Genomic DNA, 12,058 nt, shown 5'->3' with positions numbered 1-12,058 from the left:
TTCAAAGTTCTACCTTTCTCTTTCTTTATCTCTTTCTCTTTCCCTTTCCCGTTCTCGTTCCCTTTCGCGCTCCCGTTCTCGTTCCCTCTCTCTCTCCCGACTCCTCTCCTCTTCCTTGGCTCTTTCAAAGTCCATATGAAACCCTTCCTTGAGCCGTTCGGCATCGGGTTTACCCCAGCCCGGTGGAGGTGCGTTGGTGAACCCTGGTGGGGTACGATGAAGCCGATTCCACTGAGGATGATGAGGACTAACAAGACTTGGAGGGACGGTCAGCATATCTCGACCGTTGAACATGCTGTTTAAATGTGCTGCACCTGAACCTGGGGTTACTGAAAAGAAAAACACAAACAATTAATTAAATAAACACTTTGGCATATTATGTCAAGTCCTCCAGAACGATGTGGAATTGTTACTGCGTCCTTTGGATGGGATGCAAAGTAGTAAATCCTGTGAGTTGTGTAATGCACATAAAAGAACCAAGTGAACTTATCATAAAGAGAAGGGGTTCGCCCCAGTGTTCCTCGTTTGATTGGAAGCATTTCGCGCCACATTACATGGTGCTATGTAAAGAATTTAGTCTCATATTTTAAAAAAAGAAGCTCCACAACACTTTGCAGGAAAATACTAATTGTTTGAGTGCCTTGAGGTTTTCTGAGTGACGGATCGAGTGCTATATAAGAAGCCACTATTATTATATTTAGTTCCTCAACCAAGCTGACTGGATTGCTCACTTGCTTTGCAAAACGACAAAATCCCACTCATACCGAGTAATAATAACCAAAGATTTCTACACGTACCTGGGGTGCCAAGTGGAAAGCCAAAGGAGGGTCCATAACCTCCTGGTCTGGCTATGGGAGGCAGTCCAAACTGACCTGGTGATGAGTTGAGGAATGAGCCATGATGAGGAGTTGTACCGAGTGGGGTATGAGGGGCACCTGGGGCTCCTGAGAGGGGCAAACAAACAAGAGTTTATTTTACAAAACATACTTTAAAATTGTTGAAGCAAGAAAGGTAGACAAACAACCAGAGATTATTCTGGAAACAAGTTTTTTCAAAGTCACTAAAATATTGGTAAAAATCACGTTGCTGAAAATCACACATTTACCTTTTACCTTGTACAAACAAACAGAGTTTACTACAAAAATGTTTCTCAAAGTCATGTGAAAAAGGTGAAAATAAAGCAGCTGAAAATCACACATTTACCTTTTCCCTTTTTTTAAGAGACAAAGAGGACATAAACATAATATGTCACAGGGCATTGAGATTGGACAACAGAGGGCGCTATTGTGTGTTAAACTCTTAGCCTTTTGCCTGTCAGCATAGGGAGCATTGAAATGTAGTATTTGCTCTACAGGTAAGTAGAGTGAACTAGACTGGTTGGTTTTGAAACTACAGAGAATACATTGACTCCACAGTATTCATTGTTTATGCAACAGTGCTCGCTTGAACAGATGATTTTGTGAGGGGAAACAAAATTGGGAAAAAAACATCCCCCAAAACCACCTGTCTTAAAAATAAGGTGACTGCATGAAAGTAGAAACAGCTTTTTAAGGCAACAACACGTTCATCAGGTTATGAGATGTTCATATGGTTACTTCAAATAGGGGTTTATTTACACAAAAGGCTCATGCACTTTTTTGTAATTGAGTTATTCTTTATGACCCTTCTCCTCTATTTGTATTAAGCAGGGGGTATCTGTTTGTTCAGCGTTTCCTAGACGGGGCAAATCTTAAGACGGTGCGGATCTTACCGTGAGGGAAGAGGCCGGGTTGCATCTGGATGTCAGGCGGTCGATGCGGTGAGAAGAGATGATGGCTAGGGAGTCTGGCCCCGAATAAATCAGCTTTACCAAGTTGGTCTTTCTGTGCATCTGCCTTGGCCTATGATAAATAAAGACGATGAAGATGTATTATATTAAGAAACATGGGATAGTCTGGGATGGTTTTAAGTAGGTTTGTTGATCGTAAATCTGAAGAATACTCAGTATAAAGTTGCCGCATGTACATCTTGAGAAAAAGTGCAAGTGAGAAAATGTTTTTGAATAAGAAATTTTGCTTAATGAATACAAAGTCACTCTTCTTGAATAAGAAATAATGTTTCTTGTATAAGGACTAATGCATTTTGGTTTAAGAAGTAATGCTTCTTATATAAGAACTTATATTTCTTGAATAAAAACTATGTTCCTTGAATAAGAAGAAATGGTTCTGGAATAAGAACAAATGCTTCTTGAATGTGAAGTAACGTTTCTTTAATAAGAATATATTCTTCTGGAATATGAACCGATGCTTCTTGAATTAAGAACACAAACCTGTTGATTATGAACTTATGCTAATATTTAAAGCTTTTCTCTTCAGAACATGAGCACCTCCTTTGTTAAATGTTTCAAATGTAAGAGTTTTGATATGACATTCAAACCTAACAATAGGCCACAAGCACCTTCTTAAAAATATACCGCAACGCATCTTGAGAACCCGAATACAGTTGGAATGAATTCAAGCTGCCAATATGGATGCCAAGCTGTAGTTTCCATGTAACGATGCCATGTTTTATAATACCACATTGCTTCAAAATCAGCCCGCCATAATGATTGCTGGTGATGCTTTAACTAGGATAGCACCCAGAACTCTTTGTAAGCCAATCATGCCCATCGGGACATGCGAAGGGGTAATTTGAGTGTGTGTACCAGGATTTTGGACCAGTGAACATCCGTGAGCCATAAGGACTGGTTAGTGAAGTTAGAACTCAACGAGAGACTTTGGATCACTAGGTGGCAGCAGACTTACCAGGTAAATTTCCATTGTTTATGGCATACTGAGCATAGACCTTTTTGCAAATACTGAGGCGTGCGCGTAAAGCTTGGAATAAGGTGCATTGTGGTCTAGCTGGTGATCAAATTTGATCCATATCTATCCCACAATGCACCTCATTCAACAGTCTGCGCTTGCGCAATGGTATTTGCGAAAAAGGTCTCATGCTCACACTACCGAGAAAAATGGATTTACCTGGTAAGTCTGCTGCCACCTAGCATCCACAAAAGTCTCTTATCGAAGAGAAAAACAAAACCATAAGCAGACACTTACCTTCTGCTGTTGATGATATATCAACCAAGCTACATTGACATGAGCTGCACACCATTTGCCCGGTTTCTAATCAAACAAAACAGAAAAAAAGAGAATTTCACTTTAATACCAAGAAGGAAATGTCGCAACTTACAAGTCGATCAACTTGGAGAGACTTACAACTTCAGATATGCATATCTATCTGCAGGTGTTTATCGTCTATAATATGCAATAATTATAAAGTACCCCATTTCTTGATTCACTATGGATTTTGTTTCATATCAATGTGGGTGTAATGTGACTGTAACATTAGATCAAAGGCCATTTCATGTCCAAGTCATAATGGCACATGTTGGTCTACCCCTTCTCTAAACAAATGACACTTCATAAAAAATAATATAAAAGACAATTTGTATCACATTAAAACTCTGGGATTAAGATATTTTTAACAACTAGGGGCTCAGAGTTTATGTTCTTTCAGCGTTTATTTTGTTTTAATTTCAACAACCTCCATTCTGTGTAAAATCACTGCTAAGGAATCGACTCCCCAAGTAGATGAGGTGAGCCCGCGTTGTGCAAAAGGTCAATAGAGAATCAATGTTACTGTGTGCCAAGAACTATTGCAACCATGAGGGCGCTGTTTGTGGTGTCAAGGTCCCTTGGAAAGATCTGGTCCCTGTTTGTCATGATGAGAGTCCAGTTTCAAGATAAGACTACACTCAGAGAACTGGATGAAGTTAATGACAGGTATATCATGTGATTGCTTAATTCTTACCATCATCGATAATCTTGACAAGGGCAAACCGGGCGGCCTGTCTGCCCCTCCTTTGAAGTGTAACGCACCCTCTAAGACAGAGCGACTGTCTGGTGGTGGAGGTACCTGCTGAATAAAACAATAGCAATAAGACAACAACCAAGGTTAGATTCCGTAATAGAAGGCTAAGCCATTCAAGGACAGACCCTAACAAGGTATTCAAGCAGGCCTCCAACTAACCCATAGCACCCACAGCAGCTGCCTTGGTGCCCTGGGCTTTTGCTGTGATGCCCTTTGCAAAGTCCCAATACAAATTTGCGTTTTCCTTTAAAGAGTTGGTGATTGGGTGGGGTCAAGAGGGTTTGGGGGCAGTGTTTTGGTGTGACACTCCTAGAACCACCCAACATACAGAACCCTATCATAGAGGTGGAGCACTTATATCAAACTACCAACAGCGATTCTCTGGGTGGACTTAAGGGTAGTTGGTATGTGGTTGAACCAGCTTGTGGTTGAACCAGCTTCCCCCAAGCAACTCGGAACGCTAAACAATGAAAATGTACGATAAAAATGTAGCCTTTGAGCAACACCCATGTGCTTTATATGATGATGATGGAGGCTGGTTTTGAGATGAAAGTAAGTTTTGGGATGAAAGTAGGTTTTTGGCGCGGAAGTGGGTTTTTGGCGCGGAAGTGGGTTTTTGGCGTGGAGGTGGGTTTTTGAGATTGAAGTGGTTTTTGGGTTTTGTTTTTTTTTTTCGGTGGAAAAGGGTTTTTATGGCGGAAGTGAGTTTGGGATGGATGGTTGTAAGATTGGAGACTGTACCTTTACCTTTGGTTGGAAGGCTCCAGAACCAAAGCTGCTTGCCATACTGGTTGGTGGAAGGATAGGAGCCATACCGGGTGGATACCCAATACCGAGCTGTAGCGGAAATACAAGAGAGAGAGAGAAAAATACACCATTATTACATCTGCAATGTCTTCCTTGTGAGTTCTTTACATCTATCATGGGTGTGTTTTGGAAGTCGTAACCAATAACTGTTTCGGTCATTGGTCAGTGATAAACCAGTGTCAAAATCAACCAAAACAATTATTATTTACGACCATCAACACGCACCCCATGTTTTATAATGCAATGATTTGTAGATGAAAAGGGGAGGCAAAGGAAAATGATTCAATGAAAGGCAGGAACGGGTAACTTTTAGGACACTTGGTGGCAGCAGACTTACTAGGTCAATCCAATGTTCTTGGGAATGTGAGCATGCTCAGTTCTACATAAACAATGGAAATTTACATGGTAAGTCTGCTGCCACCTAGTGTCACAAAGTATGCCTTTGAGTTCTAGTAGGGTATAAATGTTATTTTGTACTACTTGGGCAAAAAATTGAAAAAAATGCTTCAAACAAATCGTTACAAAAAAGTAAAGCTTAATCGGCTAATGAAGCAACAACAAGTTCAACTGCACATGTTGAGTTCATGGTTCTAGGTATAAAAGCTCATGAACTAAGTTACAAAATAATCCTAAAGATGCTACACAGGGTACCAGTCACAAACACTATAGCACTGGTCACTGGTAACATGTCTCTGCCATGTTACATTTTTTTTTTGTGGTGTGAAAATTTGAGCTTTGTTATGGGATCCAGTTGAGCTACGAGATTTTTGCCTGCCTATGATGCATCTGGGTGTAGCTAGCGTTGGACTTCACAAATGATTAGCTTCTATAATGCATCAATGTAAACTGGAGTGATTGTTAAAACAATGGTATACAGTTAACACCACATTAACACTTTAGCATAAGTTTCTGTGATTCAATTCGACATCTGTCAAACACAACATTCATTATGGTTTTTTATAATGCATCACTAGGACTTCAGCCATGAAGGGCATTAAATTTTGGCTTTCACCCAGGAATCTTTAATCACAGTTGACCTCTGACATTGTTTACCCTCAAATAATCCACCAATAACCATTTGAAAGAATTATATGTAATGTATATTTATATCTGAGACGATCAAAACTAACGTTTATAAACACCTGTTGGTGAAGGTTTTTAATACTTAGTTTGGATGTCTCTGACAGGGTGTATGTGTGTCGACTCTCAAAGACTAGGAAAGAATACATCGGTATTAGATGCACATAAAACCAGCTGGTGTTACAAGCTAAATGGAATTAACTAGGAGGCGGGAAAACTTGAGAAAAGTGCAATGACTCAGGCAAGGAGTAAGCATCTTTGTCTGGTGGCGTGTCGTTGCCCTGACTACATGGCGGGTTGCAAGCAAATGAGAAACATAACCTTTCTGAATTTTATGGTATTGAAGTATAAAGTGGTATACAGTATTGATAAAAGATTCCAATTTGTTAAGCATCAAAAGGGGTTAATCCAAAGGGTACATGTATGTCAAGAAAAAAAAAGTGTTTTTCTGTGTTCTTTTCAAATGAAAACGTGTTATAACAAAAAAATCCAAGAGAGCTCTGAAAAATGCTCCAGGCTGCAGTGAATTTCAATTCTAATACAGCACAATTCAGATGAACTGAAAGAATTCTGTCCCATTCATTCTATATAAACGCTTCAAACTTCTTTGATTATTTTTTGGTCAATTCATTTGAAAAACCTGTCGAATCGTGTCCCTATTACATGTTACTCATTCCCAATCATTATTTGAAAACAGGACTTTTCAACATATTTCTACAGTAAAGGTTATTATTTATTAATAGTTTGCCATTAAAATAAACGAGTCACATATTGATTTTGTAAGGTAACCTCTAACTAACATTTGCAGAAGCAACAAAAGCTGCCCTAGATTTATAAATAATTGTTAATGAGCTTTGAATTGAACAATGTGTCGTTCTGAGAAAAAGGTATTCACTTTGACATTTAAGTCAGCAGTGCATTCAACAGGAGTACAATATCTGATTTCATACGAGGTGTTGACTTTCCGAAGGAATGAATTCATTCTATGATTGAAGTTATTATTTGTAACTCTAGGTGTAACAGACGTGTAGATGCATCAGGCTTTAAATTTGAAGTGTAGCATGGTCCGAACCTAGTGCCCTTTTAACGTAGGATTGACCGATAGGAAAGGTCACGATGTAACATTTAAAAAAGGTTATACATGACTGGGCAAAATAAAAACATCATTGTTTAAATTTAGTCTGAAGCTTACTGATTTTGAAGTTCATGCGAGAACCATTTTTTTCTATGATATATTTCCCTCTGAAGTTCTGAAGTGAAGACATGTTGTTGAAAACTGTATCTGAAACCTTTAAAAAATGCAACGGCTAATTTAGATTGTTTCAACAAAAATCAAGGACATGCTGAAAATGGTGCATGGTTCTTCACTATGTTCTCCTGATTAACACAATGGATTAAGCCAAATTTTTCACATGTTTGTTATTTCATGTACTCTGCCAACTACCAAAAAAATGACTGGATAATTCTAACCCCTTTTGGAGTCAACAAACACAGAAATGATGAGCGTGTTTGCTACATGGTCAAGTAAAGTTCCTATGCAAAATGACTATATGAACTATTCTTTTCTAGAATCTAAATCTTGACACAGATACATGGAATCAGGGCTAGACCACTCACATGGTAATGGTACAATCCCAAACCAATATCAGATAAATTGACAAACTGAAAGAGACAGAGACAAGAACAACATAAGCTTAAAATGTTGCATTGGTAAAAAATTGCGTTCAGTTTCAAATAAATGAGATGGGAATAATTATATAAACTGTTTCCACAAACCAGGTTACAGAGTAAACTATCCGATAAAACAACTAAAATTATTGAAAACATACCCCCCCCCTTCCCCCAGCAGGACAATAGACACTACCGGCTCATCATGGTTTTTAGATATATGGGATTTGAGGCATTCTATAGTAAAGTTCTTTAACACCACATACATATCTATTTGCTGGGTAGATTACGTTCTTTTTAGAGCTTGTCTTGCGAAGTAGATTTATCAAACATTGAAAGGCTTCTTAGATACACTACATAATCCTTATAAATGCCGTGGTGTTTTTGGTAATCCGAACACCAGTGTAAGGAGACCACAAGACATGCACTAGGGTTGAAGAAGGAGTTGATGTAAAGACATCTTGGGGTTTAAGACGGTTCTTAAATAGGTACCCGAGAGGCATGAGCAATCAGGATAGGGGTTATTTGGACACTTAAGGTGACCTAGGCAAACTCAGAGACAACCTTCTACACAAACTCCTTGTAGATGTCATCACACCCTAAACCTAATCAACACTGACCCCTGGAAAAGGAGGAGGGGGGGGGCTCAATGAGTAACAACATTCGACTGCGCCACTTGTTAGCTTCATTTCCTTAACCAATTTCCGCCCTTAATCAAGAGGCTGGCAAATTGTTAACTCTGTCAAGGCCGGAAAATTGAAGAGTGAGGTTGATGGGAAGATTGGCACCTGACGATCGGGAAGAAGGTAAGATCGGGGGGGGGGGGGGGGGGGGGGGGGGAGTATCTACTCTATGAATCAGCCGGTAGTTTCGTACGCTTGTTCAAAAGTGGAAATGTAATTAGGCAATAACATCGGTGGGATTGGGCATTTTGATCCGAGGGAAATCTGTTTAATTTACGGGAGCATTGCTCAGGATGATTTAAATGGTTTTGGGTCCGTTGAGACTTGAGGTATCCTTAGGGAGGGATCCTTCGGGAGGAATTGACAAGTGCCTGTGTAAGATGTGATTGAAACAACAATTTCTCTACAGACATACTAAAAGCCACTTTGGTTATGAAAAGCTCAAGAAAGTGGAAACAGTTTGGAGTCCATCACGCACAAAACATCCCCCACAAAGATACGGTATGGAAAACACATTGATGTTGGAATGATCACCCACAGATGGTCAAGTTCCATATGGGAATAACAGTTATGATCATGAGGATATCAAACAAATATTCTAAATCATAAATAATAACATTTGTGTATGATGTTTTTCTTACAATATTTTGGTTTCGTTTTGGTTTCGTTTTTTAGTACAATACAACTAGAATGTATTTGTATTATGAAAAATACATCAAGGTTAAATCTTTCCGTGTAAAAAGTTTCACTGGTTAAACTTAAAAGTGATTCATTTCTCAACTGATCAATATGCAAATATTGTTTGCTCTATAAATGTGTAAGATCTACATGTATTCGTCTCTTTGTACACCATCACCATTTAAAAGATAATTTTGTTTTCTTTTTGCTGTATGCTCCCACTTTACCTTTTTTCTAAGATGGTCTGTCTCTGAAGATTTTACAATCCTGTCCTCGGCATATTTTGTTTTATGGACGTCTCCTCCGATTTCAAAGCGATTTCTGTTTTCCTATAAGAGGTTTTTGAAGAAAGTTATCAGAGGGCTGTTTTGATCAATAAAAAACGATCTCAAAACAAGAAGTATTTTTGAAACCTTGTCATCCCTGTTCATTATCGTTTCGGAAGTTTCCATTAGCTAGGGGTGACAAATTCAGTAATCAAATGAAAATTATTAAGGATCTGTTTGGATCTATCCGCGGCCAAGGAAAGAATTCTTCACACCGCAAGGATTCAAACAAGATGAGACTTAAACACGACTGTTGTCCACATGTTACATCACTCGCATTAAAAATCAAATGAGTCCTGACAAACAGAAAAGCCCCTTATTCAACAGATGTCTTATTAGTTATCGACATTTAGTTTTTTTAATTTGTGACTAAACTCTTCCCGGTATAAACTTGCCCAAACTGACAGATTCGATGTCAGATCTCTTTCTAATTTTGTCGCAAGTTGTTCATGCTTTAATGAACATCACAGGGTTTTCACACGCAAACAAAATTCTCTAATGCGATGACAATTGTACAGTGAACTCTATTCAATGGTGACAAAGGCTTACCTAATTCCATGTGTTTTACTTGATGCTTTATGGATTAATCTAAACTCATTAGAATCAAACAACGTTATTTTTTAATTCTATTTGTGACACCTCATGACAAATCAAACAAAACTGGCAAAAAACACATAAACTTAATGCAGACATTATTATCCCCATAAAAAGATTTCTGTGGTAAAGCAAACATGTTTTTAAAGAAAATGCAGGAATTTTTTATGTAAATGCAGTTTGGGAAAACCAGGCTTATTGGGAATGGATTGATATCACTCGCTGTATAAAGTTTCTTGAAAAGTAAACAGTTTGAAATGAATGTACTTTTCAAGAACTCACATCGTATTACCAGTTAATAATCATGTTTTCTTGTAAACATCTGAAACTATATTGAGCTACAAAGTCGCTTTTCAATCCCTAACCTTCAAGGATTAAATTGTACTTACTGGCACGTTAGACATGGTTAGATGTTTTTATATCATTACTAATCATGGAGGTACTGCCCTTCAATATTCAATTAGTTTGATAAAAGTGCAACTGAACTTGTTTGTATGGGTTATGGTATGGATTGGAGATATTGATGGAAATGATGCAGTGTTGTGTTGGATGTTGTTCTTCAAATGGTAAATTCTTATTTAATGGATTGAGCCAAATAAACGACATAACAGTATGTCTGAATGGTAAATTGATCATGAGATTGTAGATTTTTTTATAGGGATTGCAAAATAGATTTTTATTGGTGTATTAAAAAGAAATAATAATATTGAATGCAATTGATGATATTTAAATCAAAGCGTTTAAACAGCAAGTTGAGGGGGAAAAAAACCTTTGTTGTAACCTTCAAGCTGCACTTTTCTAAGCTCACTATTAAAAGCGTAATTCTATTACGCCTAACTTAGTTTCGGGAAATTGAATAACAGTATTACGAGTGCAAACAGGGCGCTTTGATGAGAAAAACACACGGCTGAGTCCTGGATTTCTATTTGAAACGAGAGACTCATGGTAAAGAGAAACAGCGACTTGAAACATCATTGATGTCATGATGCGTGACATAACAAGTTGACTAACAGAGATCTTACTGTTACAATGTGGTAGGAAAATACACGGTTGTTTTGGTTGATGATGGCAGGAGTTGGAAGAAGAAAAAAAAATATTTTGAAGAGATGTTGAAATAGATGGTGAAGCCGGAAGTTATAATTTGGAATTTAAATTATATCTCTAATGTGTCTTCTTGGAAGAAGTTGAGCCAGGTTTCTTCAGCAAATTTATATAAACCTAACTCTGGTATTTTTATCATTGGCCTAATATTTTCAGAGGGATAAAGAGCGGAGTTCCTACAGTTGAGTATGTCCCATACTGACAATCATGCAATCAACACTTTTCCCTAGTCCTTTCCCAGAGTTCTGTGCTTCAGGCAATTATCAATAGAGGGCGCTTTACCAGAAGTCACTCTCAGTGCATGATTTCAAAGAGGCAGACACTATTCTAGCCTTAAAGCTGAAGCCTCAGCCAAGGTCTTTAAATAAGAACCAACTAAGAGTGTTTAAAATGTCTAAACATTGCAAATGTTTAAATTCAAAACCAAATAGGCAGGTGGTCACAATGTAGTGAAGCGCCCTCTTGAGGCAACTCTGTAAAAGGTCAACTAAGACCAAAATAAACATTAACGTGGGAAACCTGTACAAAAACAGTCGTTCTCACCATAGGCGGTGCAGGCGTGGGTACCAAAGCGCCCCCTGTGGGTGGCAAGAAGGAATGCTGGTGTGTGTGCTGATGCTGATGCATGTGTTGATGCTGGTGCATGTGTGTCTCTTGGCGCATGTACGGCGGCGGGCCAACATTCATCCTTTGGTCATTGGAAGCCAAGAAACGGTTATTCAGCTCCTGCTGAAGGATTTCACGTTGTTGATCTACGCACCGGGAAAGAAAAAAGAAAATACTTATAACATTTTGAGAGAAGAATATTAGTCTATACTCAATCTTCCAGTCACTTCAGCACGGTTCATAATTTCTGCGAAAGAGAAGGCAATGCAAATTATGACATCACAGCCCTGTTTTTGCTGCGAATGTTTCAGCGGAGTATAATAATCCTCGCAAAATTGTTGACATCAAAATTTGTATGGTATTCACAAAAGCAGGAAGTATGAAACATGCTTCAACCGTTACTTTTGCTCAACCATTATCAGCACATGAATACTGTATGCAGTTTCGCTTTAAAAATGTTGGCAGAGTTTCCAAATCCCTACTGAAGATCCGCTTGTTTATAACAGTTAATTCGTTCTTCATTTCTTGTGTTATTTTGAATTTTTCCTTTTAAGTTACACTTGTGATACACTGTACATAAATGCTTTCTTGGAAATAAGTAATGTAGAACAGGATGAAAAT

General features: G+C 38.2%; 1 protein-coding gene across 8 annotated transcripts in view; it reads right to left on the bottom strand.

Moving 5' to 3' along the window:
* Nucleotides 1-12,058, bottom strand: part of LOC139938067 (autism susceptibility gene 2 protein homolog) — a 225,433-nt gene that overhangs the window by 7,313 nt on the left and 206,062 nt on the right. For 3 of the 8 annotated variants that reach the window (XM_071933437.1, XM_071933439.1, XM_071933445.1), the window contains 9 exons: nucleotides 11,375-11,583; nucleotides 9,038-9,139; nucleotides 7,399-7,443; nucleotides 4,642-4,731; nucleotides 3,835-3,942; nucleotides 3,081-3,146; nucleotides 1,751-1,880; nucleotides 798-944; nucleotides 14-329 (listed from right to left, as the gene is read on the bottom strand). In XM_071933437.1, the coding sequence (XP_071789538.1) occupies nucleotides 14-329; nucleotides 798-944; nucleotides 1,751-1,880; nucleotides 3,081-3,146; nucleotides 3,835-3,942; nucleotides 4,642-4,731; nucleotides 7,399-7,443; nucleotides 9,038-9,139; nucleotides 11,375-11,583 (1,213 nt within the window). The remainder of the gene's footprint in view (nucleotides 1-13; nucleotides 330-797; nucleotides 945-1,750; nucleotides 1,881-3,080; nucleotides 3,147-3,834; nucleotides 3,943-4,641; nucleotides 4,732-7,398; nucleotides 7,444-9,037; nucleotides 9,140-11,374; nucleotides 11,584-12,058) is intronic. The other 5 variants (XM_071933438.1, XM_071933440.1, XM_071933442.1 and 2 more) reach the window with 5 other exon arrangements.

The sequence above is a fragment of the Asterias amurensis genome, chromosome 6 (genome assembly GCF_032118995.1).
Source record: "Asterias amurensis chromosome 6, ASM3211899v1".
Taxonomy (NCBI): domain Eukaryota; kingdom Metazoa; phylum Echinodermata; class Asteroidea; order Forcipulatida; family Asteriidae; genus Asterias; species Asterias amurensis.
The sequence above is the reverse complement of the archived record's forward strand: the minus strand, read 5'-3'. Positions and strand labels throughout refer to the sequence as shown.